Here is a 27903-nt window from a genome sequence, read left to right on the forward strand (position 1 = left end):
TCTTGGTTCAATGGACGCTGCTGCTGCTGCAGAGACCCAGCGGACGACGCAGAACTCGGGGATCAAGGTCCGTCGCCCCCGGGCCGCCCGCGCATGCGATCTCTGCAGGGCGAAGAAGAACAAGTGCGATGAGTTGTATCCTTGCACCTACTGCAAGAGTAGGTTTGTCCACGACGATGATGAAATCTCTGCCGGCAAAAATGCCTCAATAGGAAGAGTTCCTAGGGCTAACCGCGGGAAACTAGATCGGAATGCCACATGTGTCTACAAAGGCCAGGATATGTCAAGGAGGCTCTACACTCCAGAGTATGCGCTCCCTTGGCAACTTAACTTTGATCTCTTTAGCTTACCTCATCGGCACCTATCAGATATGTGAGACAACTAGAAGAGCAGGTCAAGAGCCTTTCCGCAGTCGCCGAGTCCGTCAAGGCTCAGTCGGTCGATGACAATGCCTCAGTCATCGCCAACGTCCCCGAGATATCAGAGGGATTCTCCCCGGACTGCAGCCTCCGGAGACGGCCATCGCGGAGCACCGCCGCCGGCTCACCATCGAACGCCCGGTCACGGAACGCGGCCGGCCAAGAGATCTCCGGCGTCAACCGGCACACGCGGAACGTTGAGTTCTACGGCAGCTCATCCTCCGTCGCTCTCCTATCACACGTCCAACGGACAGGAGATGAACCAGTCATCTCCCCGGATCTTGACTCCGACGCCGGGACTCTTCTTTCAAGCCTGCACAACCCGGCCTTCTCTTCGCCTTCGGCAGACCAAACACAGACGCCCGCAGCCGCCACCGAGCCGAGGTCGGCCGCGAGACCGGTGACGCATTACCCGCAGTGCCGGCACTTTCTCCAGAGCTTCTTCTCCAGCATACACTTTGTCCATCCGATTCTCGACAAGAAGATCTTCTTCGACCGGTGCGAGGAGCTGTGGTCGAAGCCGGACGTTGCGCGGGAGCCTTCCAGCTTTATTGCACTCTATTACAGCATATTGTCGCTGGGCGCACTCATTGGCGTCCGGGAAGATGAACCGATTGATGGGATTGAGAACCTGCAGTGGAGCCGGAAGTTCTTTGACGAGGCGAAGAGGCGGTGCGATCAGCTGGGGATGGTTACGGACCTGGAAATGGTTCAATGCTATGTCTTCTTGGTGAGTCTAGGGCTTCACGACTGAGGATGCTCGACGCTGACGTTGTTGAAAGGCCAAAGTGTGCCAGAACGAGCTGAATGCTCACTGTGAGTGCTTGAAGCTGTTGGAGACTTGTTCTGCTGTACTAACTTCTGAACAGGGGCATACATGTACGTCGGTCTTGCCGTGAGAACGGCGCTTGCGATGGGCATAAATCGAGAACCCGGACCCGACGTCAAGAAGGAACCGGCTGAGCTCAGAGCCGAGTCAAGAACGTGGTGGTAAGGATGCCGAGCAATGAGAGTCTAGAGAATTGCAGATGACTGACAAATCTGAACAGGGGTCTCTATTCATTAGAAACGTAAGAATACTAGCCGGAGTAAAAGTTCGGCTCGTGCCGAGAAGGCAGAAAGACATGCTAACTTCCCTCTCAGAGAAATGTCTTTCTCGATGGGTAGACCAGATACACTTGGCGCAGATTTATATCACAACCGACTATTCCCTGTCATTGGCGAAGCAGACACAGAATATTCCGGCAGTCTAGAGCTGGTAGACCCACCCTCATGCGCCATCATCAAAAGTATGGTAGACTACTCCAAAATCATCCGAAGCATCTGTTTGGGGATCTATCTCCCGGAGACGACGGTACCACGAACCGTCCACCTGGCGCACCAAATCGGCCAGGATCTGCAGCGATGGGCGGAAAGTCTGTCTGAGCCTATCCGCCCTACCACATCCGTCGAGCCGCGCTCGCTGAAGAGCGTCAAGGAGGCTCAGTGGATGAAGAGGCAGAGGCTTGTCTTGACTATGCGTGAGTTTTACCCCCCGGTTTCGCTTGCGGTTGAGGTTTGGGCTGTATCTGACAATGCCATGCAGGGTTTCTCAACATAAGGATACTCCTCTTTGGGTCGATTATTCTCACGTCAACCTCGGCGGAGCGGGCCTCCATTCCGGGCTCGCAGGAAGGCATTCACCTCTGCCTCGAGTCTGCGAAGCAGACCATTGAAATCATCTATCAGACGTATCAGCATCATGACTTTTTCCGCACATGGTCAGTACTTTCCATACTGTTTGCGATCGGTAAATGAGCCGCCCTGCTAATTCCACGGTCTCACAGGTTTTACAACACAACATACACTGTCTTCGCAGCATCCATGATCCTAGTTTACGTGACACAAGAAGCGACAGAGCCCGAGGTGCAGCCTCTCTTGAAGTTAGTTGGCATGGCCATTGAAATACTCGAGACCATGGACGAGTGCGTTGTCGCGCTGAGGTCAGCCAAGTTATTACACAAGGCCATCCAGAAGGCGGAGAAAAAGTTTTCCGCGTCGACCCCCGCAGATCTACAGATTCCCGCGATGCCACCGGCTGATGCCATGCTCCAACTCAATCATTACTGGGGCCCGTTGAACATTCTCGACAACGAGATGGACTTTGGGTTCGCAATGCAGTTCGCGGACTTTGAGGGGACAAATTCGCTGTTTATGGCGCTCGATGATCCGAGATCAATGCAGTAGATGCCGATGAAATGAAAAAATAGAACAATGATGACACATCTTCACAGCCAGAAACTCCGAACATCTTGAAGGCTCGCATGAGCGTACTCATAATTACTTCAGTCAATATGGTGCCTTTGTTGACATTTGACCCTGTTCGGCCGATAGACCGGTCGTGTTTACGAGATGATCATACACATAATGACCAAGCCTCAGCTATTACCAGCGAGACTGGGCCAATGTGACAACTCGGCGATGTTGTTTTGGAGAACTGCCGGCCTTTATTGCCACAAACGCGTCTTTTGGACTTTAAATAGCGTGCATATGACCCCGGAGATTCCCACAACGCTGAAAAGCCGACAATAATTGGGGGGTCCCTTTGACTCTCCGGAAAAGCCGAAGGTGACACGGAGCCTCATCGAGGGGCAAGCCGCCGCACACCACACTAATGCTGACAACTGAGGGGCGGTATGTGGGGGGTTTTGGAGAAACCGATCTGATCTCGCGGGGAGCCTTGCACTCTTGGAGGAGGGGAGATTCCGGGGTCGGCGAGATCGGTCGCCTTTGGCCGACATTTTTACATCATCACATGGGGAAGTGTGGTAAGCTAGACGTCGGAATCCGGGGTTCACGATCTTTTGTAGCATGGGACAATAACAATTGCGATCCTTGAGAGTTCTCATCTAAAAAGCCAGAGCTGCCATTGAGGTTTTCTTCAGCAACTGCAACACATTCTCTAGCGACCTCCAGATCGAACGAGTAATCTTCTCTAACCTGTCACCTTCAAGGTCCCGAAACCACCTTGTCAGATCTTCAAATTACCATTCACATTCACATTCGCCACCATGGGTTCTCAGGTTGACGACAGAGATTTCGCGACTTTGCTGTCTGAGCTCACGCTTGAGGAGAAGATCACTCTCCTGTCTGGCCGTGACTTTTCCACGGCAGCAGGCGTCGCTCGCTTGAACCTTCCTCCCATCAGAGTGAGTTTGTCCCAAGACCCTATGGCGCAAACCCGGCGCAGAAACGAAGAAGCGAGCTGACATTCCCACCCATAGGTAGCAGATTCGATCGCCGGCGTGCGCCCCTCAGGGATCACAGCCGACCTCACAACAGCGTGCTTCCCCAACACAGCCTGCCTTGGATCGACATGGGACGCCGAGCTCCTCGGCCGCCTGGGCGAGCGCCTCGCTCACCAAGGCCGTGAGAAGAGCGCTCAAGTCGTCCTAGGCCCGACGATCAACATCCACCGAGACCCCCGCGCGGGACGCAACTTTGAGTGCTTCAGCGAGGACCCGTTGCTGTCTGGACAGCTGGCGGGTGCCATCGTCAACGGTATTCAGAGCCAGGGTCTCGGGGCCTGCCCCAAGCACTTTGTTTGCAACGATTCGGAGACGCTGAGACACTTTTACGATGTTGACGCGTCGCCTGACAGCCGACCGCTGAGGGAGATTTACATTGCTGCTTGGCAGCACTTGTTGCGGACTTCAAACCCTACTGGTGTCATGACTGCGTAAGGCTCTTTCTGCTCTTTCTACGGATACATATCTGCGCCATCTACGGAGCTTGAAAGTCTGTACTAACAACGATTTGGCACAGGTACAACAAAGTCGACGGCACATTCTGCAGCGAACACGGTCCCCTCATCGAAGGCGTCTTGAGAAAGGAGTGGGGTTTCGAGGGCATCGTCATGTCCGACTGGTTCGCCGTCCACAACGTGGTCGAGCCTGTCAAGGCCGGTCTCGATCTTGAGATGCCCTTCCCCGTATTCCGAGGCAAGAGACTCGCCGAGGCCGTACGATCGGGCCAAATAACCGAGGCGGAGATCAATGCCAGGGCGCTCAAGATGCTGGAGCTGCGAAACCGCACGCGGACCAGCTTCAGCGACGAGCCTGAAAGATCCGAGATTAACGAGGAGACGAACAAGATCTCCAGGGAGCTCGCGGCGAGTGGCATCATCCTGCTCAAAAACGATAACCAGGCCCTGCCCATCAACCCCGCAGACAAGCCCAAGGTTGCCCTCATTGGCGAGTTTGCTGGATCTCCCGTTGTGACTGGCGGTGGAAGCGCGTCTTGCACGCCCCAGTACCGCCACTCGCCGTTCAAGGTCTTGAAGGAGGCCTTCTCTGGGGAAGAGAGCGTTCGCTACCACGCCGGTGTTCGCACACGCAGAGTCATTCCCGTTGCTCCCACTGCGCAGCTCACAGCACAAGACGGACGCAACGGCGTCGACGTGAAGTACTACAACGACGACACCCCGGAGCCGATCCTCACCGAGTTCCAGGAGAAGGCCAACGTCTGGATGCTGGGCGAGTTCAAGGCCGGACTTAAGGTCCCTGGCTCTCGCTTCGAGCTTCTTACCAAGCTGACGCCCCAGACGACTGGCGAACACACTCTCGCGGTGCAGGCCACCGGAGATTTCTCCCTTGTCGTTGACGGCAAGGAGATTCTGTCTGGTCCTCAAAAGAAGATTGCCACGGAGCAGTTCATCTTCAACCACGTCAAGCTCGAGACGCGCGTGCAGCTGCAGATGAACGCTGGTCAGGCTTACGATGTCAAGCTCGTCAACAAGTCCTGGGATCACCTGGTCAAGGGCGAGCCCACCCCCTACGCGGCATCAATCGGCTTCGAGGAGCACCGCTCCGACGAGGCCGCCATTGCCGAGGCTGTGGAACTCGCCAAGGCCTCGGATGTGAGCATCATCTACGCCGGCCGCAACGAGCAATACGAGTCGGAAGGTTACGATCTGGAAGACATCCGCATTCCGGAAAACCAAGCGGCGTTGATCAAGGCCGTCGCTGCCGTATCAAAGAAGACCGTCCTGGTGCTGCACTGCGGCAACCCCATCGACATCAGCGCTGTCGTGGACGACGTTGACGCGGTGCTCAACGCCCACTTCCCCGGCCAGGAGGGCGCGCAGGCGACAGCGGATATCCTCACCGGCGCAACAAACCCCAGCGGACGCCTCGCGACGACGTGGTTCAAGTCGCTCGAGGATGCCCCCACCTATGGTGATTTCCCCGCTACCAAGCAGGAGGACGGCACCCACAAGTTCCGCTACGCTGAGGGTATGGGCATGGGATATCGTCACGCCGAGGCGGCGAAGCGCTCCCGCTTCCCCTTTGGATACGGCCTTTCATACACCACCTTCAAGTACTCTGATCTCACGACTAGTGTGACTGGGGCAGACAATGACGCGAAGCTCAAGGTTTCTGTCAAGGTGACCAACTCGGGAGACCGCGCCGGAAAGGAGGTCGTACAGCTCTACGTTAACCCGGCAAAGGAGACGCCGACCGGCGTCTGGCGACCGGAGCGCGAGCTCAAGGCCTTCAAGAAGGTTCTGGTGCAACCTGGCGAGTCGGTCGCGGTGGAGCTTGAGGTCGACGCCAAGATCGCGTGCAGCTACTGGGATGAGGCGGAGAAGGCTTGGAGGCTGGAACGGGGGACATATGGCGTCCGGGTCGGAGATCTCCAGGGTGAGTTCTCGATCAGCGAGGGAACGACTTGGGGTGGGCTGTAAAGAGTGAAGAAGTGTTTGTCTGGTATGTGGCGTGTGACACGAAGGAGACGGACCCTGGTTCTAGACCCTGTCCAATGAGCCATTGATATTTGTAGTTTGCGTGCTGCGACATTGTATGTTAACCGGATACCAGTAATCTGTCATCAAATCTTCAAAGTGTCTAGCGCTAAATGTCTTTCATCTTCCCTTCCGGCAGGATATTGTCTCGAGGCGGACCAACGTAGACCACCAAAGCTCAAGTGCGACGCTACGTAGGTGGTGCTGCGTACGCGCCGTGCCGGCTCCCCTCGATCCTGATCGAAGTGATGATTCTCAGAATTCTCACTCAGCCATCCCAACCTGATGTGGTGGGATTGGAGCTTGAATACATGACCAGCGATACTGGTGATCAAGATATCAGTCAGCAGATCATCCAATTTGATCAACGTTTACGGAGTACTCATCGAGAGATTTTGTCCACTAGCACTCACACACAAAAGAAAGCTCGGCCGACGTCTTGCGACCGGTACCCGAACAACTCGGTATCGGTCCCCCCATCACCGAGTAATGAACGACATCATCAATCACCGCAGAGTAAGGTATTTGATCCCATCTTCAGAGCTATGCGGCCATGGGAAACCCTACACCACACCACTTCATCGCCAGAGTCCACGCGCGGCAAGGGGTCAGTGCTTGCTTTGATATGTGCACTCAGTGAACGGGACAGAGCAAGAGATGATCCTCAAGACCATCCGGCCCGGATTTGGGACCTGTATGCTCGGAGCGGGCGCCAGATCTACCTGCTCTATGATAGCACAGCCCGCTCGCGATCATGGAGGCTCTGGTCCGGTCTCATTCACACATCATCACAGCGAAGAAACACGTTTTTGGCAAAGACGAACCTAATGAACCGCGGGCGACTCAGGCGAAATCCGCACCTAAACATGACCTAATCTTAAAGCATCGACGCCGACCTCGAGAATAGGAGTATGTGTATTCCGCACCCACACGTTGGGTATCCCGCACCCATACTAGGCTCGTTCAGGCAAGTGGTGGGCAGCACGTGATTGCACCGCCGCAGCAGCCACTTCTGGCCCGGAGCTACTATTATTCCGGAAATTTCTGGAGAATGGAAGGTGCGTCCCGCCTTGGTCTCCTATACCTTCCTCTGCTGCACCTTCCTCTGCTGCACCTTCCTCTGCTGCACCTTCCTCTGCTGTACCTTCCTCTGCTGCACCTTCCTCTGCTATACCCTCTTTCCGATACTGGCTGTACGCGTTTCTCAAAACGACGACTTTGAAAGTCATGATTTGCTCAGAGGAAATACGTCTCTAGAGCCCATATTTTGGTATTAGAAAAAGTACCTTTCTTGAGTTGAAAATAGTTTAAAAATGAGGTGTTTAGGCGAGGGAAATACGCGTCTAAATAGAAGTAAAAACAAAAGGAAGGCGCGCCGAGAGCGCAGCACGTGACTGCCGTTCGGCAATGTAATCACGTGCTGCCCACTACTTGCCTGAACGAGCCTAGTATGGGTGCGGGATACCCAGCGTGTGGGTGCGGAACACACATACTCCGAGAATAGACACCAGCAATGATCCTAGTTCCACAAGCTCCCACTAAATATCCGAGACCTCTTCATCCCATTTCGGCTGATTATTCCAACTAATCATTAAACAGCTTAGCCTGTTTCCCTCCATCGTAGCCTGTGCGTTGACGCCCCATCCCACCGCTTTGGGGCCAGTGCCCTGTTTGATTCTTAAATCTTAGGCATGACGGGAGTTTAAATCTCCTTCAATCTGCGATCCAATTGCTATCAATTCTACCGCGCCAGGCAACCTCTTGCGGTAACACGGTAGATGAAGTAGGTACAATACTGGGAGGGGCAAGACGGAGGGGGATGGGTGGGGGGAGACAGACTTCAGATGATTCGCACGTCCTCGACCACAGAGAAGCTTGAATGTTGGCGGAGAGTTCGCGCCTGGTATATGCCCGTTAATCTTGTCCTGCAGTTGGTGGCATCACCTTGGAAGAGGCACGGATGTTTCCTGGCTTTGGCTGCAGGTGAGTGACTCTTGTCTTCCACTCTGCCCCTCCACCATAGACTTCCTATCCTAGAGACTCGCGTTCTTAAGCAAATCAAGCAATCCACGATTGGCAAATCTTATTCCATCCCATCAACTTGGATTTTCGGCTTTACACTATCGAAACGGAGTTTAGTTGCCTCTCACTTCATACCAACAGGAAAGCCCACCACCCTCATCGTCACTTTGGTTTCGTCTCGTCCCGCTCAAGCCTGTCTTAGTCCACCTTTTCTTGGTGTAACCGGTAAATTCGTACTAACTTGGAAGACGGATGGGGACGCCTTCTTTCTGTGGCGTGTTACACTGCCCTTGCAGTTCTCTCAGGGCTGGATGGGACGCCTCCTCCGGGACCTGTTCGCTATGACTTGAACTAACCCAAAGAGACTCCCAACATCGGATTAGCCTGACAATCTTGCGACTTTGATTGATATGCCGTGCCATCTGCCCCCTTTTCCCCTACTGTTCCTGGGTTTCATTCATTCACCCAAACACAAGAGACAGAAACGAGTCCCACAATAGTTCACGGCCAGGACCCACGATCATAACGCAGCCCTACGGGACTACGGGACTACAGGAACTGGATCGCAACGCAAACATCAGTCCGGCTCGCGAGCGGCCACCCCTGTCGGACGAGCGTGGCGGACCCGCGCGGCGATGATCGCACGGCCCCACGGCGACGGCCACGGCTCGGTCGCATCACGAAGTAGACATGGATATGGAAGTGGAATCGGACATCATTGAGGACGGAGGCGCGCCGGGGTTCGCTCCCCATGGGAAGGCCGTCATAGCTTGCGCGACCATTTCGGTCGGACTCGCTGGTCTCATCGTCGGCCTGCGGTTTTTCGCACGATTATATCCCGCGCGACTGCTAGGAAAGGAGGACTGGTGCATATTCATCGCATGGGTATGTCAAGTCTCGAGATCACGGCCTGATGTCGAGGTGAAGGGCAGGTGCCAAGGCAACCAAGATACCAGGCATCTGGGGTTCCTGGGCATCGATAACTTGAACTGGGCTAATACTCTGGTTAAACAGCTTTTCTCAGCGGCGACTTCTATTGGCATGTGCCTTCGTAAGTCAATACCCACTCTCCAACAGCATGGTAATGGTATGACTGACATAACGCAGAGGTCAAGACGGGCATGGCCGAGGAGTTCTCGACTCTCAGCGTTTATCAGCAACAAACCTTTTTCAAGGCATGATAACTCTAAAATCAGTTTGTACGAAAGAATCCAGCTAATCACCCCGAAACATAGTGGGCATACCTCACTATAATATTCTACAACACTGGCCTCGCCTGCGTCAAAGTCTCGATCCTCCTTCTCTACCTGAGAATCCTTAGAGACCTCAATTACCGTAAGGCATGCTACGTGGTCCTATTTTTCGTGGTGTGCGTGTCGCTATGGACGGTCTTATCCTCGATATTCTTCTGCGTGCCCATTACCAAGAACTGGGACCGTGCCGTCACTGGCGTCTGCTTCAGCCAGGGCATTGCCTGGTTCGTCAATGCCGCTCTGAATATCCTTACCGACTTTGCGATTCTTATCCTGCCATTACCGATTCTGCCCAAGATCAAGCAGTCTCGCCGGCAGAAGATTGGGCTATATCTCATCTTTGCGCTCGGCTTTTTGTAAGTGGTTCCGAGTACTCGTGCGGTCAACGTATCCATCTGACCAACATCCATCTCAGCATCTGCGTGGTCTCCATCCTCCGTATACCATCCCTCATCGTCGCGAAATACTCTCGCGACCCAACATTAGACAGCCCAGGCATAGCAAAATGGTCCGTCGTAGAATTAAACACAGCCATCGTCTGCGCTAGTCTCATCACTCTCAAACCACTCGCCATGCGCTTCTTCCCCCGCATGCTGGGCTCCAACCGCGGCGACGTCGGCCGACAGCGTGGCCCCGGGTCCGAAGAGATACCCGCGACCGTAGGTTCTAAGGAAGCGCGAAACGGGGGCGTGAAGCATGGCCACGCGCGGGCGGTGTCTGACGGTAGTACCATCCAGCTAAACCACGATACCTTTGGAGGGGATTCGGCGATGCATACGCAGCATACGGAAATCTCACGACATAGTTCTGCGGGGACGTCAGATCTGGAGCAGGGGATGAAGGCGTCGGCTGTCGAACTCGAAGGAGATTTGGCGATACGAACGGATAAAGCATGATTGAACATACCATTGTAACCAGATACCACTTTGTTTTACGCTTTTGTATTTTAAGAAACGGTAATAACCATATTTGTCCGACGCTAGCTGGCCGTGGAGAAGTTCGCGATGATCTTCTCGTACCTGTTCATGTTGGCCGTTGGAGATTGCAATTGAGAGCCGTGATGTTTCTTGGCTTGCAGGGATCCGCGTCCGTTGATCGCGATTTCAGCAAGTCTGCCATCCCTCCTTGGACAAGCCCCTCAACTGCCCGCACCTTATTCGTACCACATCGAGACGGATTGGTCCGCTTAACATCGTGAGAGAATGCCATTCTGGACAAGATGGTGTTTAATCAATACCAGAGCGATGACATAGGCTAAGACTTTCACCATCCGGCATTCCGCGTTAAGGTCAGAAGCTGCCCCTGGTCACGACCATGATTTAACGTTAAAAGCTCGTATTCACTCATCTCGCTATCCCGCTAGACCCGAAATTCCAGCAACATCCCCTGCTTCTCGATATTGCTTGCCTTAAAAAAACACCGAATCGCCCTATGGGTGCGTCGTTCAATGTCACCTCAGTGGATCACTCCCGCTGCAATGTGACAAGAATCACCACAGGATTAAAGATGCGCGGCGGACCTTATTGGGCAGGTGGGATGAACGACATGCCGTGCTCCTTGGCAAATAAGGTCTATGGATACTTCAAAGAGATGCGGAAAGACTTAATCATTCCACGATGGCCGTCCCAAGGTAGTCGTGCACTCTCTGTTGTAGCATCTGCACGACTTTTACACTCGTTTCTGGATCGTGTTTCCCATCGCAGCCATGCGCGCAGCAGGAATAGCCATCGCAGCTTTGCTCTTCGGAGCCGCAGATGCTCTTCATCAATTCACACCCCGGTCTCTCAATGACACCACCAGTCCCAGCGATCCTGCGCCGAAGCGGTACATCGTCGAGTACAAGTCGCGCGCCCACGGTTCTCGCGTCGCCGCGAAAGTTGCTGCTGGATTTCCGGGTCTCCGTGTCGTGAAGCAGTTCGACTCAGACATTTTCCCTGCCGTCACAGTCGAGTGCGATGGAGGATGCAGCCCCGAGTCCGTGAGGAGTGCGCTTGACGACGGCGACGAGCCTGTTGTTGCAACGGTCTACAAGTCTCAGGTCATGCAAATCCTTCCGACCGTCGAGGGCGAATCGTACAGCGATGATGCGGCGGCGCTGAATTACTCCGTCCATGGACTCACTGGAGTTGAGAAGCTTCACGAGGATGGAGTCTTGGGCGAAGGGGCTATTGTTGCTATTGTCGACAGTGGTGTTCAGTACACCCATCCTGCAGTAAGTACTTCGACTTTAACCAGGCTTGGTTGCAGATGATTAATCGAATGTAGTTGGGAGGAGGCATTGGTCCCAACTTTACCGTTGCTGGAGGCTACGACCTTGTTGGCGATGCTTGGCCTGATGCGCCAGCTCAGCCGGATGACGACCCCATGGATAGATATGGCCACGGAACTCATGTTGCTGGTATCATTGCTGGGAAAAGCGACCAGTAAGCAGCTCCAAGTTCCTACTTGCTCAAGAAGCACAACTAACTCTGATCAGGTTCGTTGGCGTAGCTCCCAGAGCCAAGTTGTTGTCATTCAAGGTATTTGGCAGCAGTGGCTACTCAAACGAGGAGACAGTTATCGAAGGTTTCCTCAAGGCGTACGACTCTGGTGTAAGATGATGGGACATACCTTTTACAATGGGAGATCGACTAACACTGCGCCTAGGCCGATATCATCAGTGCCAGTGTTGGAGAAACCAGCGGTTTCACAACCAATGCTCTCGCTGTCGTCGCGTCCAGAATTGTCGACAACGGCGTCGTTGTCGTCTTTGCTGCTGGTAACTCTGGACAGGATGGCCCCTTCGACATGGCAAACGGTGCATCTGGCGAGCACGTCTTGACCGTGGCATCTTCTGACCCGGGAGTGTTCCCTGCCCAAGCCTTCTCCGCAAAGTTCAACTTGAAGGGCAACTCCAACAAGACCGAGATCGCCTACATACCCGGATCCGGCTTCTTCCCAGACACCATCGTCGACTGGCCCATCAAACCCATAAGTCTCAACTCTTCAATCACTAATGACGCATGCCTGCCTCTCCCAGCGAACACAACCTCACTCAACAATACTGTAGTTCTCGTCAGAACCGGCGGCTGCACCAACACCGTCAAGCACACTAACGTCGCGGCCTTCGGTGCCCGCTACGTTCTCTTCTACAATGACGCCGGCCCATACAAGAACGCCGTAAGCTCTAACCTTACAGGTCTCACCGGAGCCATCGAAGCAAACGCTGGTGACGCCATCATTGCCGCTATCCTTGACGGCGGCAACGTGACCGCCTCCTTCGACATCTCCACTGCCCACTACGTTGGTCTCCGCAACGCAGGAGGCGGACGGCCATCCTTATTCTCCTCGTGGGGTAGCACCTACGACCTCGCCCTCAAGCCCGACGTCGCTGGCCCGGGCACAAAGATCCTCAGCACCTACCCTACGAACGAATACCGTGTGTTGAGCGGCACGAGCATGGCGACTCCCTATATCAGCGGTGTTGCCGCGTTGTGGGTGGGCAAGTTCGGCGGTCGGGCCGCGCACAAGGATGATCCGGAATGGGCGCGCCGCCTTGTCGCGCGCATTACGTCGACTGCGCACGCCGTACCGTGGGCTGACTGGGCGACTACCTCGACTGACTATGGTTTCTGGGCGCCAACGACACAAGTCGGTGGAGGATTTGTTGATGCGCAAAAGGTTCTTGGGTACACTACCGAGCTCAGCTTCGACGGCCGCAAGTTCGAGCTCAATGATACAGCCCACTTCAAGGGCACGCACACGGTGGAGATCACGAATCGTGGCACAGAGACTGTTACGTACAAGTTCTCGGTGCAGGATGCTGGTGGATACACGGCATACACCCCCTCTGTACCAGGGCAGACTCAGTTTGCGGTTCCTGGGATTCCTCTTTACGCGGACCTTGATCCTTTCAAGCTTACACCCGAGGTTTCTCTGCCCCAGGAGTTTACTATCGCAGCGGGAGAGACCGAGTCAACAGAGTATGATCTCATCCTCACAATATGCCACCATGAGACGACAGCTGACGAGGAATAATAGGTTCACATTTAGCGTTCCTGAGGGAGCAGATGCCAATAAGTTGCCAGTGTACAGTGGCAAGATTCTTGTCAGCGGTAGTAACGGAGAGGAACTTGGTATTCCTTACTTCGGTCAGTTTATTTCTCCACAGGTGCCTGATCTTCTTAAACTAATGAAACTGTAGGCGTTGCCTCCGACTTAAAGGAAACGATTGAAAACGTCTGGGACTACGGATGGAACAATCCTTATCTCACCTCTGGCGTGAATGCAATCAAGCTCGAACAAAAGTCAAAGTAAGTTGCCAAACAGCAACGGACGTCTACATCTGGTACGGGAGCTGACATACATCTGCTAGCTTCACCTTCAACCTCACCCGAGAAGCACAAGACTTCCCTAAATTATTCACTCAATTTGTTTGGGGAACCAAGGAGTTCCGCTGGGACGTAAGTCAAGATCATGTCCGTAGCTAGTATGGGAATGTCGAGCTAATGATTTGCACAGATTTTCTCAGGTAATTACAGCGAAGCCCAATGGTCATACCCTCCTGTTGTTGGTCAGAAGGGTTTCGTCGGCTCAGCAACCGCTTGGAACGGAACTGCCAACTCAGCTTGGTTTATTCCAGGTGAAGATAACGAGGACGACATTTTCTCCCTTCCTCTCTACTCGCAACCTCGTGCAAGAAGAGGTATTTACTACTGGCTCGGACGATTCGCCGACGGTTCACACATCCAGCCTGGATCATACAAGTAAGAGCCTATTCTTAGTCGATGGCATACCTATTCCTTTGTTATCACATAATCCTAATTCTTGTCACGCAGGTTCCGTATTGCTGCCTTGAGGCCCTTTGGAGAGCCCGAGGTTGCAGAAGACTGGGACGTTTGGCAGACGCCCGCCATTACTGTGCTGCCTCTTTAGGCCACATGTGCCTCTGCCGAACATCTAGAGCTTCATGCTCTAACAGTGGATTGCGATTGTACGGGTTCTGGGAGCTTTAACATCAAAGAAATCAATTCTATAAACCTCAAACCTAATTATCATCAAACAAAATTCCTTCGACTTTGCTACCAAGAAAGGATCTGCTTCCCGACCATAAGCATCGGTTACATTAATCTTGAGTCTCCATGCTGATTTTCCGCTTCTTTTAGACGTGATGTACGATGATGAAGTTGTGCTTCAAAAGTCTTCGAGTTTATGCACCTCATATGGCGGCACCTCGTATGGGTGCGTTCTGCAGCCTTTGTCAGCATCCAGTGCGCCCTTGAATCGCCCGTGGCTGGGCTCAAGTACCTTTTCAAGGCAGAAACTGCCTCTCTCGTAACATCGCGCCCGACGCACAGGATCTCGACCTTGTATTCGGGTACCTGCGCGAGTTGATCGGTGTTACCGGTGTGAGGGGTAGCTCCCGCAGCAGAGACAGGTATGAACTGGCATGTGCCTGGGCTCTCGAAAGCGACATGAATGTATTTGCCGTTATCGTAGGTACCGCCACCAGCTTCAAAGATGGCTGCCTTAGTGGCATCTAAATGAGAACCTGAGCATACGTGACGATGTCAGCAAGAGCCATATTCTCGAAGTATTTTAGGCCTTAAGGCTCTACTCACGTGGCACGGAGTATGCAAGCTTGTAGCGATCCGCCATTATTGAGAAATTTCGTATATCGGTATACTGGCGAGTGGAAAGCGTTGTGACTTCTCAAGCTGGAGATGAAATTGGAACGATGATGGAGCTGGGTATCAGGATGATATTCGTGACAACCCCTCCCTTTTCTGTTGAGAACTGACTAATTTTCGGTCGTAACCACCTTGTGTGAAATTTTCATTATCCGGGAGCCACCGGAACATCCTTATCTCAACAAATTTGTTGAAAATTCTGAAGCATGTCCCCGAACCCCTATGGGAAAGTGAAGCCATATTCTGACCCCTATGGGAAAGTTCAGGCGATGTAGTCGACGGATAGCGGGGCAAAGCTGTGTGGGGTAGTTTTCAACCTGCGTGCTATGCCGAATTAGTTGACGACGCCCCAGTAAGAGGATGCTTGACTCGGCTGTGCCGACCTCGGCGGCGCTGAAGACTACTTAAAGCGCTCCTTTCATTGGATCAAATGCTGCTCTAAGTGGGACAATTGCCGGAAACACAGTTACCCTTATCTACTGGCTCCTTGCGAGTGGAAGCTGGGTGCTCGAGACAAGAACCTTCTGAGCGTGTACTTCTGAGCGTGTGGCGGGCTTATCTGTAGCGGTGGGCCTCCATTCATTGGAAAATGCTACTGAAATGGCTCTGCACTCGCGGACCGTCGAAGGTACTTAAGTACGAGGTAGTATGCTCACCTCAGTCTTGAAACGGATCTCGTAAATCACCTATAATTGATTTCCTCTCCTCGGTTTGTTTCTCTTATACGCAACACACACTCCTTGACAATAGATCATTAACTCTTGCTTCTAGCCTCTTGCAGCAACTCAGAAGAGAAGGCCACCCGGAGACAAAATAGCAAGAGGCAGAATGGAAACGTTGCCGCATAACCTCCCATGCCCGTCCGGCGCCTCAGTCAAGGTGTCCGTCCTCAACAACTGTTTCCTTCGCGGAGTGCCTACAGCGCCTTATGTTGAGCCTATCATACCTGAGCATGAAACATTCAACGACCTTCCATGTCTCGTCTTCCTGATCGAGAGTTCTACCGGCAGGAAAGTCCTCTTCGACCTCGGTCTACGAAAGGACTGGCACAAACTCAGCCCGGTTTCGCTATCAGAGATTCAGAACGACGAGATTGAAATCAAACTGAAAGAGGATATCGTTGATATTCTGAACCGCGAGAGAATCGCTCCAGGCGACATAGAGGCTGTGGTATTGAGGTGTGTATCCCTAATAACTTCCCATGTGCCTGATTCGGTACTTCTTTCTGTTCCCGCCAAGGACATCCTAATATGGGCTGGATATAGTCACCATCATTGGGATCATGTCGGAGATCTCAGTTTGTTTCCCGATACTACACGAGTTGTCGTTGGCCCGGGGTTCGTGGATGCTTTCCGTTTAGGTTATCCCGACGATGATCTGGCGCCACTGCTAGCCAGCGATCTGAGGTGAGTTGATGTATAACATGTCCAAAAGGTACTTAAAACGTATCGAGAGCTGAGAATGGTCAATATAGTGGGAAATCAGTGGACGAGGTCAACTTTGAAAAGGCCAGCTGTGTCCCTCTTGGTCCGTTCACAGCTTTCGATTACTTCGGTGACGGCTCGTTCTACATCGTTGATGCTCCTGGACACAGCATCGGCCATGTTGGAGCGCTAGCCCGGACAACAAGCAACCCGGACACATTCGTCTTCATGGGTGCCGACTCGTGCCATCACTGTGGAGAGTTCCGACCTTCTGCACGCCGCAAAACCCCAAGCGACTTTCGTCTTGGCTCGCCGACTTCAGGACCATCTTCCCCTTGTCGTGGGCTGACGTCTGATGATCACAAAGGTCCTCAGGGCGGGCTTTGTGGAGCTCCATTCTATACAATTACGCGAGACCCTCGATATGCCGAGTACACTCATGATCACGGAGCTGCGGATGCAACGATTGCCAAGGTGCAAGAGATGGACGGGTACGACAATGTGTTTGTTACCATGGCACACGATGATTCTATTCCCGAGATAGTCGACATGTTTCCAAAGACCATCAACGAATGGAAGTCAAAGGGTTGGCATGAGAAGGGTCGATGGGCGTTCTTGAAGGACTTCAACGGCTTGGCTGACGTGACGCGAGGAAGTTAAGCACAGATCTGTTGGAATTTCCCCAGGGGAAGAGCACAAGTCGACCTAAGCAGAGTTTTAAAGATCGCTACCTTAGTCGGTGGGAACAGCTTGAGTACGATACGGAAACCACGTTCGATGCGCAACGTAGTCGATGAAGTTGGCCAGATTACCATCCATTCTGAAATCATCCACTACAACTCTTTAATCCAATGACTGTGTCTCGCACATCTTGTGGTACAAACCCTCAGCTGAGAATATTTCCTAGTGTGTTTCCATCTCCTGAAGGGGGCCCCTGGGCCCTGTGTAATACGTAGATCAAATCGGCGACCTTAGTAGTACCAAGACACTCTAGATGGACTTAGCCATAGCAATAGTGGTCCTGTCAATCCGCTCTGCAGCATCAGCCAGCGCAGCGTGGACCTCTCTGTATCAAGGACACTGGTCGTCTCGTCGAGGAGCAAGATCGTAGTGTCGCGGATCAGAGCACGTGCAGTCGCAATTTATTGATGTTGGCCGCCGGAGAGCTGGGCACCTTGGTTCCATCAGGTGTGGCGAGCCCTCATGGGAGGGAGTAGACAAAATCGCTTCCCTGACCCATTACGATTCATCAGTGTTGAGTCTATGATGAGTGGTTGGAAAGCTCGATCGATGGAGTCAGTTTATGCGCGGGAAAGTTGACAATCAGCGGAGAGAAGTCATCTACACAAAGCGTGTTGATACGAAGACCTTCCCTCTTACCAACGGGATCTTCTCTGGCACCATCTCGTATAACCTGAGCCAAGCCGACGCTGCCCTGGATGCGTTCTGTGAGATCCAAACTGGAGCGCTGCTCGACGACTCACAGCTCATGGTCACCTGCATGGAGATGGTCATCCCCGCAATCAACCTCACTACCATTGACCTCAACTCTTTCACTGGCAAAGTCAACTTCACAAGTTCTTATCCCACAGCACTTCAACATCTGATTGATGTGGGCCCCATTGCAACAAACTTTTCTCGCAACACTCTCACCGCCGAGGCATCCAAGGCCGTGACACCCGAGTTTTTGGCAGTTTATACCCAGCGGTTAGTAGTAGATCTAATCTCTTTATTAGAAAGATGCTTACGTGTACACTTTCTGCAGTATTGGTCGCGGCATTATCAACGTGAAGGCGGACCAGGAGCTCTACAAGGAGGTCTCTGAACTATTCTTCTCTCACTACGCATCTTCGACTCTTGCTGACCACATCATCGGCTTTTCTTGGAACCCCGTCACTCCTCACGCTGTACAAGAGTCTAATAGAAAGGGCGGCAACACGGGTGGCTGGCAGGAGGTCAACCAGAACTGTAAGTGCAACTACACTTTTGACAATGGCGGGCCTTGTCTATTACGCAAATAGTGAACTAATCAACCAGCCGCAGCGCTCAACCTGAGAACGAGCTGGGGTAACGCCGACGATGATGCAACGGCCCTTCAGATGGACGCTGACTTCTTGGCCAAGGCCACAGAGCTGGCTCGGAAGCGCGATGCTCTGATGCTGAATCAGTGGATGAACAACGCTGCCGAGACCGCCGATGTCATCAGCACTTGCGGAGAGGAGAACGTCAAGAAGATGAAGGCTATCTCACAGAAGTACGACAAGGAGGGAACGTTTCAACATCTTATGCCTGGCGGTTACAAGCTAGGCGCCTAGAATAATCTGCCAGAGGTTGAACGACATTAGCTTCATATCTCATGTAAACAATTCATCAACGTTCTGGACTTATCGATCTATTTCGAATTATGAACAAAGAATGATTAACATTTCAGTCAAGTACTGAGAGTTCTCAGCCACCTACAGAACGCACAGACTCTGCAATGCACCATCGACGCCGCCAATCTACAAACATCTCCACTGAGCCTCACATCGTCACCAACCATAACAAAAAGATCAAAAACATACAACCTCAGGTATTCGCTGGTCGTCACCGACCCAACTACTAATCCGGCCCTCATTGGCTTATCTATGGGAGAGCGGACGGGATCCCGAGTTTTCCAATGGGTATGGTCGTATGTGGTGGTTTGGGGAGGAGAGACAACCTGAGACGCGAGTCCGAAGCGCGAACTTGGTCTAGGGTCCAATCCCGTTCACCTTTGGAGATCGGAACTAAGGATATCAATGGGTTAAGTCACCAGGCTAGGCGCGGTTCTCGCCTCTATATGGACTTTTTGGAGGTCGAGAAATCTCAGAGAGCTGTCTTGACTTGGCTCAACATACCTAGCTCAATTTGACGTCTAGGGTGAGAATTCATCCCTTTCATACTCATGAATTATTCCATCCGGCCTGTAGATTTCTGATCATATCCCATGGATGACTCCATGGTTTGAGTGAATGGTGAAATAAAAACGACTTGAGGCTTTTGCTCTGATAGCCCATCCTCATCTCGTGTTAATCCAGAATGCTACAAACGAATCTTCGATGATCAACCATCACGTTTTCCCAAGCGAGGTTCTTTTGGGTGTTATCAAATGTGCATAACTCCATCGTGTCTACGATGTGAAAGTCGATGCCCATTTCACTTCATGAACATCCATACTTCAAAGTCCACCGCAATAACAACCGCCAAATCGGTAAGTACCCACCCTCCACTCCACAACCGATCAGAACCAAAAGTAGAGCATTAGTGTAGAAGCCTAGAGTTGCACCATGTAACTCTCACAACCAGAATTCGCTAGACAATAGGCATATCGACAGGGATATAAACGAAGAGAAGGGAACTACATTAAATATCCCAGCGAATGCAATCGATCCCTTGGCTACGCATACGTAGTATCCAAGCCACAGTCTGGTACACGTGGATCCCACACTGGGGGTCCAACTGGTGAAGTCGGAAAGAGTGACGCCGTACTGCTTGGTGATGGCGTCGCACGTGTTGCCGCTGCCGATCAGGTGCCATTTCTTGCAGCCGCAGATAGCGGACGGCTGCGTGGGCGTAGGCGCGGATGGGTTGCAGGTTTCGGCGGGAGGGGCCGGGGCGGCGGTCGTGCTGGTAGTGGTTAGGGTGCCTGTGACGGCTGATTCAGTCGTGTGAACTTGTGTGAAAGAGTCGTTGTCTAGAGAGATGGACTTACCAATGCAGTAGTAGTAACCGAGCCAGAGTCCTGAGCATGTGTTGCCCACTGCCGGGTTCCAGCCGTAGAACTGGTTCAGGTCAAAGGTACCGTACTTGTTGACGATGCCCTGGCACGTGTCGCCGGAGACGGCCTGATGGTGGTGGTCGCGGGCAAGGTTGCTGTGACTCTTGTTGTTGGACGGGGGAGACCGTAGTTGACCTCCACACAGTAGGAGTTTCCGACGACGATGCCGGAGCAGTCGGCGCCGACGCTGGGGTTCTGTAGTTTGCTGTCATCGGTTGGTGGTCATTGGCGTCTAAGGTAGGGGAAACTTACATAGTCCAGGAAGTCAGGAGCCGAGAGACCCCATTCGATCTGGAAAAAGTCGCAGTTGTAGGACCTGTCGACGGCGGTGTCGTAGTAGGCGCAGTCTGAGGCGGTCCTCGGAGCGACGGGGCCGGTCTGCCGGCGGACGTGGGCGGGGTGGCGGCGTGAAGTCCGCGCGGCAGCGGCGGTGGCCAGGGAGGCGATAGCAAAGGAAACAAGTGTGGAACGCATCTTTGTCCCAACGACTTCCAACAAGACGACTTCCAACACAACCGCATGGACTCATTTCCCCTCCAGGCATCGGCTGCCATACCAATCTACTGATTCTAGTGTACAACCCCATCGGCCAAGCCTTGTCCGACTCACAATCCCATCCAACACCCCTACATATACATCAGTCACAGTCAGACACACACACACCAGGGCTATCTCCAAACTACCCGCAATCCTCAAAAGTTGTTTCCGCCCCCCGGCGGGCACCTCTTGGACCGCCGGAGGCGACGTGAGCGAATTCTGCGGTAGCTGGGGCTTCACCACCTACCGCACCGCCTACGGCCCGGGCACCGATGCGCAGTGGCGTACCCTCCTCGACAAGATCCGGGCCCAAGTCGTTTCCGAGATAGAATGTTACCTCGAGGCCGGCGACGAGGACGTCGCCGCACAGCTCAAGTCTCTTTTCGTCCTCGACGCCTGCTCCGACGCCGCTCTTTGGTACAAGTCCGCGGTGAGAGACTGCGCCGGCAAGGTTCTTGACGGATCTGCCCCCCAAATGATGTGATGATACGGTGGGCGGGAAATAACGAGACCTGCATCAAGAACCCCAAGAGCAAGAGCTACTGCAACGGTAACTGCTAATCCGGGGGAAAGAAAGTCAAAGCAGCAAGTCTTTAGTTGTCTTGCGTCCTTCGGATCCCGTCAGTAAGATGTTGTCGATAGTTTGGAAAGCTCTTGATGTGCGTAATAATGAGCTTGACTTAAGTCTGCTGTCGTGTCCTGGCTCAATTATCAGTGTCAGCTGGGCGTCAAAGGTTATCTTGAACTCAGGATCGAGAAACTCTGGACTAAGATTCCCTGACTTGTTCTCGAAAGTTTCAGACCCGACCTGGGACCGACGGACGAGGTGTTACGGGTCCCGAATCTGTTGCTGTTGCGTGGCAACTTTGAACTCTTAGGCTTCAGAGATCCTGTAAACACGGGCTTTATGTAGTCGCGCAAGCTGGTGGGAAAGGAAAGCAGCGAGTTCAGCTTGCCCTGTATTAGGCTACTCTACTTAAGAGCGCAACTGGCCAGTTTTGAGAGGCTTTATCTACATGTGACTCGGGCTACGATTACAAGCTTTTGATCAACGCTGAATCTACAATCTACAATGCTTACACTTGAAGATTTACCACCGACGCACACCATGCTGTCCGGCTTGAGACGAGAACGGAAGCGACTGCGGCACCCAGCGCCTCGTAGGACCTGCCTTATATGTTTCACATTTAAACGCCATTGATCTGCTCCTTGACTCGTTCCGCGTCCTTCGACGGAAGCTGGGCAAGCAAAGCCTTGAGCTTCTCGCACGCCGCATGGATCTGCGGAGCCATATCCCAGCTCGAGACCTGCTGTTTCATCGACGATTCGGAGTCACGGTCGTCGTCGGTACGGGGAAATGCTAGTAAGGCGCCGATCCAGTCCAGACGAGCCTGGGAAAGCCACTTTGTGGTTTTGGGCTGGGCAGTCCAGAGCAGGGAGTTCTGAAAATCGAGGTATGTGGTAAGAAGCCAGTCAAAATCCTGATCCGGATGCGGGATGGGGCGGCAGAGCTTGTTCTTAGTTTCATCATCGCTGTAAGCTGTCTCGACATGGGCGATGAAGGCTGCGCTGAAGACCTGTTGGCATTTACGGACAGACTGCAAAGTGATCAAATTTCCGTTGAAAACAGGGACTGCTTCACGCTTCTCCAGTCCGTCCGCCGTACAGTCGACAAAGAGGGTGTTTGGCTGCGGCTGGTAGCTGACCCCATTGTCGAACTTCACCTCGTTAAGCCCGATGCTGACGACTCGGCCCTGGCGGACAATGTTCGTGATCTTCTTGAGCTGCTCGAGCTCGGTCACAGACACGGAGGCACAACGGAACATGGTTGGCCAGACGTCGTCGCTGATGCGCATGAGATGTCCCTTTTCTTCCAGCCGTTTCAACAGATCGCTCACAGATGCGGCCATCATGATGGCCTCCATCTGCGCGGGAAAACAACTGAGGGTCCTCGTGGCAAAGTCGGCGCCTGGCTGACTCTCGCTGCGGTCAAAAAGCCACGAGTCTCGTGGCATGATCCATGTTAACTTCGAGGCGTCGACTCCTCGCGAAAGTAACCATAGGCAAGTGTCGATGCCCGTCTTGCCGGCGCCGACGATGGTAAAGTTGGCGAAGGGCTGCGAAATCCTCGATAGTGAGTTTGGCGTCACAAAGGAGACGTCGGAAGCCACCTGGTACGATGGAGGACCCATAGATGGCACCTTCACGCGCATGTACGTGGAGTCCACAATCCGGGTGAAACCGCTAGTTAAGTGGAAACTCTTGCCCGATATCATGGAGACGAACTTGCCGCCGCTTTGATAATTGCAGTTGGGGAAGTACTGGACTCGTCCAGACGGTAGGAAGCGTTGGTTCAAAACCTGATCGTAGTATGCCAAGACCTCATCGCTGCTAGCCAGTTCATGTAGGCCTTTGTTCCAGCCGACTTGGTCGATGAATCCACTGCCCAACTTCTTTGAGTTGACACCATAGAAGGCGGAGGGCTGGTGTAGCCTCACAAAAGGGTAGGCCGTGGTCCAGTGACCTCCGGGGCGGCTATAGCGATCGACGAGTGCCACAGTAGCTTTGGTGTCCGAGAGCAAAGTATCAACGAAGGCCATTCCCATTCCGCCTGCGCCGACGACGAGGTAGTCTACTTTGATAGGTTCCGCCATGATTTTGGGTTGAGGGTTAATACTGGGAAGTAAAGGCGTCCTGCCAAAGTAGTTGCAATGAGTCTGCTGTAGATGTGCTTTTCTGAGTTGCCCCCTTCCATTCTCGTCGCCCTGAAGCGTCGATTGATTACTCTGTATATAATGAGAATCCTGTGTGGAGTTGTGGGTGAATTCCATTGCCAGTCAGGTGCGTTCGGAAGTTACCCACATTCTTGACTTAACTTAGGAGGTCACATAGCTGATGTGTACTACAGGACAAATGTCTTGACGTAGCACTTACCCGCCGTCCGGAACCCCCCGCGACGGACATGGTAGTATCTCGGAACACAGCTCTCGGTCCCGTGAAGGCGGACAATATATTTACAGGGGTTCCATAAGTTAAGGTAGACATTACTTCGCAAGTCACCCCTGTTTTTCCTCGTGACGGCTACTTGTACACTATTTAACATGATTGCTCTGATCATTATTTCGAATCTAGAGGTAGCATGAATGATGAAAGTGGCACTGGGAGGAAATCTTGCCTGGGAGATCTGCAGGATGTAAGTCAGCTCCGGATCCCGAACCTGAATCCCGGCCTGACGACGCCGGGCCATTTATACATTAGTAGGGTTTCGTTCGCCTGGTCGTGCCCGGGCTCCCAAGCCACTCCCCATGATTTCCAATGTCGCCGCAGCTGAATGTTTGATGCTGTCCACCCACAACCGTCGCTACCTGGGTCTTCTTCATACGATGCACATCTGATGCAGCGCGAGTAATCGCCTCGCTCTGACCTCAGTTCGGTCACAATTATCGAACAATCGCGGATTGCCCTGCTTTCACTGCCCCACTGGCCAACTCGTCCACTCGGAACCAGGCCGGCTCCCTTGCAGATTGCGACCGCGAGCAAATCCAAGTAACCTCCAGACCTTGCTCTTGCAGACATCCGATAAGTGGACTTTGAGCCATTTTGATGAGAAGACAGTGAAACAAAGCGGTGTAGTGCCCACCCAGCAGTGAATCCCCAAATGTCTCTGCAAATGTCTACTGGGGCTTGCCGTACTGGCGTGATGATTATTCATCCCACCGAGGTTCATAGCCGCTTTTTTGGCCGCCTGTGAATCATCTTCGTTTGATCCTGGAGCAGGGCCGCCCGTGACCCGTCCCGCTGCCTTCTCCAGCCCGTCTGCCGACCCCTTCTCTATGTTCCAACATCTAGAAGCCTTCCTAGTTCCCCCGGCCGTTGGCGATTTCGAGCCATGCCATCTCGTGATCTCCTTGCTCCAAGTGTCGTGGCTCAGAGGGCAGAGCTTGCCAGTGAAAAGGGCAACAGTCTTTGTGCCGACCGTATTCCGACCTCAAATAAATGCCGCGTCTGCAACAAGACCTTTACTCGCTTAGCACACCTTCAGCGGCATCTCGCCTCACACGGAGGCACCAAGCAATGGGTGTGCGAATTTTGCGGTACCTCGTTTGGCCGCCGGTAAGCCAAGTCATCGTGACATATTCTTTTACTACCTCTCCCTCTTACTTTCAAGCTGTTCAATCAAGCCACAAACTAAAGCGAACTCCAAGAGACGTTCTGATCCGGCATCTTACCACCTGCAGCCGGGCCGTTCCGGGAGCCCGTTCCGCTGTTCGCCCCCTGAACCGAGCCTGCAATCCATGTAGGGATCGCAAGACTAGATGCGATGGACAACAGCCTTGCAGCCGGTGCTCTCAAACCCCGTCAAGGTGCGTCTTTGCGCATCGTCGGATGCTTCGGCATGCTACGGATGACGCTGCTCAGTCGAGGGTCCAGGATAACGGCTCTCTATCAGCATGCTCAAGCAGCAAGGCATCGGCAAGTTCCCCAGCTTCTGATCAGCTGTTGATTTCTAGAGAGACATCCGCATCTGTCGGGCAGACGAGCGCGGGGTCTGCCTCTTCCTCTGCCTCTGCCTCCGCGCCGTTTTCAGCGCAAAGCCCGGGCCCGGCAAGCAATGGCCAAGGCACCCTCTTTTCTCTCATCTTGCCTATGGATGACATGTCTGAACAACATTGGATACCAACCATTGACCCATTCGCCGCGACGGACGAGCCGTTCGACGTACTTTCTACCTTTTCATGGACAACGGGTGGGCCAGAAATGCTTTGGACGGCCCCCGGCGAGGTCACACTCGGCCCAAACGTGACGGCGAACGAACCTCCTATCGACAGCGTTGCTGCTACAAGCCCCCATGATGAGTTGGCATCTATTGACCCGCGACGGGTATCTGTCGATCCGGGTCTAGCCCCTCTCGGACTAAGTCTCCTTCAGCTGGATCCGTTAGAACACCACCGCATGGTGATCGTTGACTTCCTCTCTACAGCTTGCGAGGACGTGCCGGGGATCCACAATCTCTTCAAAACGCGGAGCATGGGCATGATCTTGAACTCCTACTTTGTTCGTCACCACCAAAAGACCCCGGTCACACACCTGCCAACCTTCAGTATTGCATCCGCCTCGACGTCTATCGTGCTAGCAATGTTCCTTTTTACGGCGGCGTATACGCCGTCCCTAGGCTTGCAGCCGCGACAATTTCAAAGCTTGCTGGTGGCGGCGTACCGTTTTATAATCAAGAATGACAAGGTATGTCAAGACTCGTCAAACTTGCTCTCCATGCATTCTCATGGTTGAGACCAACTGCTGAGTTGAAGCATGATCAGGCCCTGGGAAATGCAAAAGAGCCGTCGGTATCTACGCTACAGGCCTGTTGGCTTCTGATCATGCTCGAGAATCCAATGAACGCTACCCATTGCGCAGGCAGTGCCATCCCCTTTGAGGACATTGTTTCTCTAGCTCGCCGCGCGCACATCTTTGACGGCTCCCGGTTGAAAAACCTTGGTCCCGACCCACGGTGGATAGACTGGGTAGATGCAGAGAACTTCCGTAGGCTGGCCTTCGTCTTGTATGCCCTGGATTGTCTCCGAAGCGTCTTAAAAGGGGGGGTGCCCCATATCCCGACGTGCGAGATGCAGCTGCACTTACCCGAGCCCGAGGCGCTGTTCCAAGCGCCCAACGAAGCGGAATGGCGCCGCCTCAGGCACGCCGGCGGGCACCAGCAGCTACGCACACCCGTCTTCTCTGTAGTCATGGAACTTGTCCTCCGCGGCCTGGCCGATCAAGAGCATATGCCTCAGACGCTCATGGGCAAGTTCGCTGTTACGCACGGGATTCTCCTCCACGCGTGGCAGGCAAAAACGCAGTACGAACTCGGACGCCGCCAAATGGCCAATTCTACTGCGCTAGAACTTTTCTTCCATGGGCGGGCGCAGGAGATTCGTAGTGCGCTTGCGGTCCTCTACCCTGGGTGGCGCGCGACGCTAAGTGATACTATTCATGATCCGCAGAAAGGCGACATGGCCCTACTCTACAGAGATCGCGCGCTGGCATGGTATTACTTGGCTGGTGTTCTCACGCTTCCGCAAAGCTGCTTCTCGTCTGTGGAGGGACTTGAAGCAGAAGAAGGCAGGAAGACGCCTCAAGGTACCTCGATGGCCTTGTTCATGAAACGACTGGTAAGAGCGGTTGACCGGGGACTTCTCCGAGGTCTTGATGGCGACTATGGCGGTATATATCAACTCGTGAGTTCCCTCAGCCTCGAAGGGGAGGAGACCACGACCGAGTTGGGGACCTTGATATACCTCACGACGTAGACCGTAGTTGAGACTTGTCGTTAGATACGCGAGTCGGCCTCGTTGTTGATGCGTCAATACATGGATAGTATCATTTTTCCACTTACATCGCCAAAGTTGAACAGCTTGTTTAATTACTCGATGATGATGCGCCAGATCTGTGGCTCCCGGACCAGCTGTACGCCTCAGTGAGGTCCTCGGTTGATGGTCAAATTGGCTGCGTCATAAAGTCAGTGGATGTATACCAATTGGTGCAAACTCTAAGATAGCCGCATTTTTGCAGACTTCCCATCACATGGAGTCGTGGTAGTCGGGATAGCTGGCACATTCCCTGGCGTAGAAACGGTGAACCAGTTATGGGAACTCACTTTCACAGGACAATCAACATTGATCCCTAACTCTGAACGATCTGGCCTCGACTAATTTGCCGAAGATGTATCGCAGACGAAACGGTGGGGAACTAGCTGGAGGATCACGACGCATTCTATCATAGGTTCCTCAACAAGTCGACGCCGGAAGCCACTGCTTGTGATTCACAACAGAGAAAGCTACTGGAGGTCTTCTGTCTCATCATCACGGCGACTCAGCCCTCGAACAAAACCTGATGTACAAGCCCGCGGATGCTACATTAGTGCCGTGATGAATAAATGCGCCGGGAACCCTAGCTCCTACCCTGCAACAGCGTATGCAACTACTGTTACTGGAAGACCC

The 27903-nt window shown here is 53.2% G+C and overlaps 9 protein-coding genes across 9 annotated transcripts; 6 read left to right on the forward strand and 3 right to left on the reverse strand.

Moving 5' to 3' along the window:
• Positions 1 to 10: 10 nt before the first annotated feature.
• CLUP02_09757 (uncharacterized protein) lies at positions 11 to 10372 on the forward strand (the record flags this gene model as incomplete). Its single annotated transcript, XM_049288735.1, has 30 exons — positions 11 to 306; positions 369 to 1149; positions 1202 to 1235; positions 1289 to 1409; positions 1469 to 1489; positions 1563 to 1939; positions 2005 to 2179; positions 2246 to 2641; positions 2697 to 2728; positions 2793 to 2865; positions 3048 to 3226; positions 3316 to 3383; positions 3434 to 3607; positions 3683 to 4124; positions 4235 to 6100; positions 6224 to 6364; positions 6400 to 6543; positions 6628 to 7006; positions 7085 to 7138; positions 7205 to 7394; positions 7801 to 7863; positions 8046 to 8184; positions 8239 to 8448; positions 8520 to 8557; positions 8607 to 8638; positions 8706 to 8839; positions 8912 to 9274; positions 9331 to 9371; positions 9459 to 9832; positions 9892 to 10372. 30 exons carry the CDS (start codon positions 11 to 13, stop codon positions 10370 to 10372), a joined length of 7818 nt encoding a protein of 2605 aa, XP_049145879.1.
• Positions 10373 to 11181: 809 nt separating this feature from the next.
• CLUP02_09758 (subtilase) lies at positions 11182 to 14390 on the forward strand (the record flags this gene model as incomplete). Its single annotated transcript, XM_049288736.1, has 9 exons — positions 11182 to 11688; positions 11742 to 11899; positions 11953 to 12067; positions 12123 to 13438; positions 13497 to 13606; positions 13660 to 13768; positions 13831 to 13918; positions 13977 to 14221; positions 14294 to 14390. 9 exons carry the CDS (start codon positions 11182 to 11184, stop codon positions 14388 to 14390), a joined length of 2745 nt encoding a protein of 914 aa, XP_049145880.1.
• A 258-nt stretch (positions 14391 to 14648) lies between these two features.
• On the reverse strand, positions 14649 to 15113 carry CLUP02_09759 (uncharacterized protein; the record flags this gene model as incomplete). The annotated part of the gene is made up of 3 exons (XM_049288737.1): positions 14649 to 14703; positions 14763 to 15006; positions 15077 to 15113. 3 exons carry the CDS (start codon positions 15111 to 15113, stop codon positions 14649 to 14651), a joined length of 336 nt encoding a protein of 111 aa, XP_049145881.1.
• Positions 15114 to 15351: 238 nt separating this feature from the next.
• On the forward strand, positions 15352 to 15687 carry CLUP02_09760 (uncharacterized protein; the record flags this gene model as incomplete). Its single annotated transcript, XM_049288738.1, has 3 exons — positions 15352 to 15416; positions 15499 to 15520; positions 15589 to 15687. The coding sequence occupies 3 exons, from the start codon at positions 15352 to 15354 to the stop codon at positions 15685 to 15687; spliced, it is 186 nt and encodes a 61-aa protein (XP_049145882.1).
• A 286-nt stretch (positions 15688 to 15973) lies between these two features.
• CLUP02_09761 (uncharacterized protein) lies at positions 15974 to 17229 on the forward strand (the record flags this gene model as incomplete). The annotated part of the gene is made up of 3 exons (XM_049288739.1): positions 15974 to 16323; positions 16411 to 16551; positions 16620 to 17229. The coding sequence occupies 3 exons, from the start codon at positions 15974 to 15976 to the stop codon at positions 17227 to 17229; spliced, it is 1101 nt and encodes a 366-aa protein (XP_049145883.1).
• A 643-nt stretch (positions 17230 to 17872) lies between these two features.
• Positions 17873 to 18884, forward strand: CLUP02_09762 (mitomycin radical oxidase; the record flags this gene model as incomplete). Its single annotated transcript, XM_049288740.1, has 3 exons — positions 17873 to 18276; positions 18335 to 18537; positions 18607 to 18884. 3 exons carry the CDS (start codon positions 17873 to 17875, stop codon positions 18882 to 18884), a joined length of 885 nt encoding a protein of 294 aa, XP_049145884.1.
• Positions 18885 to 19000: 116 nt separating this feature from the next.
• Positions 19001 to 19186, reverse strand: CLUP02_09763 (uncharacterized protein; the record flags this gene model as incomplete). Its single annotated transcript, XM_049288741.1, has 1 exon — positions 19001 to 19186. One exon carries the CDS (start codon positions 19184 to 19186, stop codon positions 19001 to 19003), a length of 186 nt encoding a protein of 61 aa, XP_049145885.1.
• A 645-nt stretch (positions 19187 to 19831) lies between these two features.
• Positions 19832 to 23559, reverse strand: CLUP02_09764 (uncharacterized protein; the record flags this gene model as incomplete). Its single annotated transcript, XM_049288742.1, has 9 exons — positions 19832 to 19864; positions 19998 to 20236; positions 20303 to 20435; positions 20504 to 20563; positions 20621 to 20856; positions 20978 to 20994; positions 21052 to 21369; positions 21586 to 21713; positions 22099 to 23559. 9 exons carry the CDS (start codon positions 23557 to 23559, stop codon positions 19832 to 19834), a joined length of 2625 nt encoding a protein of 874 aa, XP_049145886.1.
• Positions 23560 to 24794: 1235 nt separating this feature from the next.
• CLUP02_09765 (uncharacterized protein) lies at positions 24795 to 27213 on the forward strand (the record flags this gene model as incomplete). Its single annotated transcript, XM_049288743.1, has 3 exons — positions 24795 to 25018; positions 25270 to 26146; positions 26224 to 27213. The coding sequence occupies 3 exons, from the start codon at positions 24795 to 24797 to the stop codon at positions 27211 to 27213; spliced, it is 2091 nt and encodes a 696-aa protein (XP_049145887.1).
• Positions 27214 to 27903: the final 690 nt, after the last annotated feature.

The sequence above is a fragment of the Colletotrichum lupini genome, chromosome 5, assembly GCF_023278565.1.
Source record: "Colletotrichum lupini chromosome 5, complete sequence".
Taxonomy (NCBI): Eukaryota; Fungi; Ascomycota; class Sordariomycetes; order Glomerellales; family Glomerellaceae; genus Colletotrichum; species Colletotrichum lupini.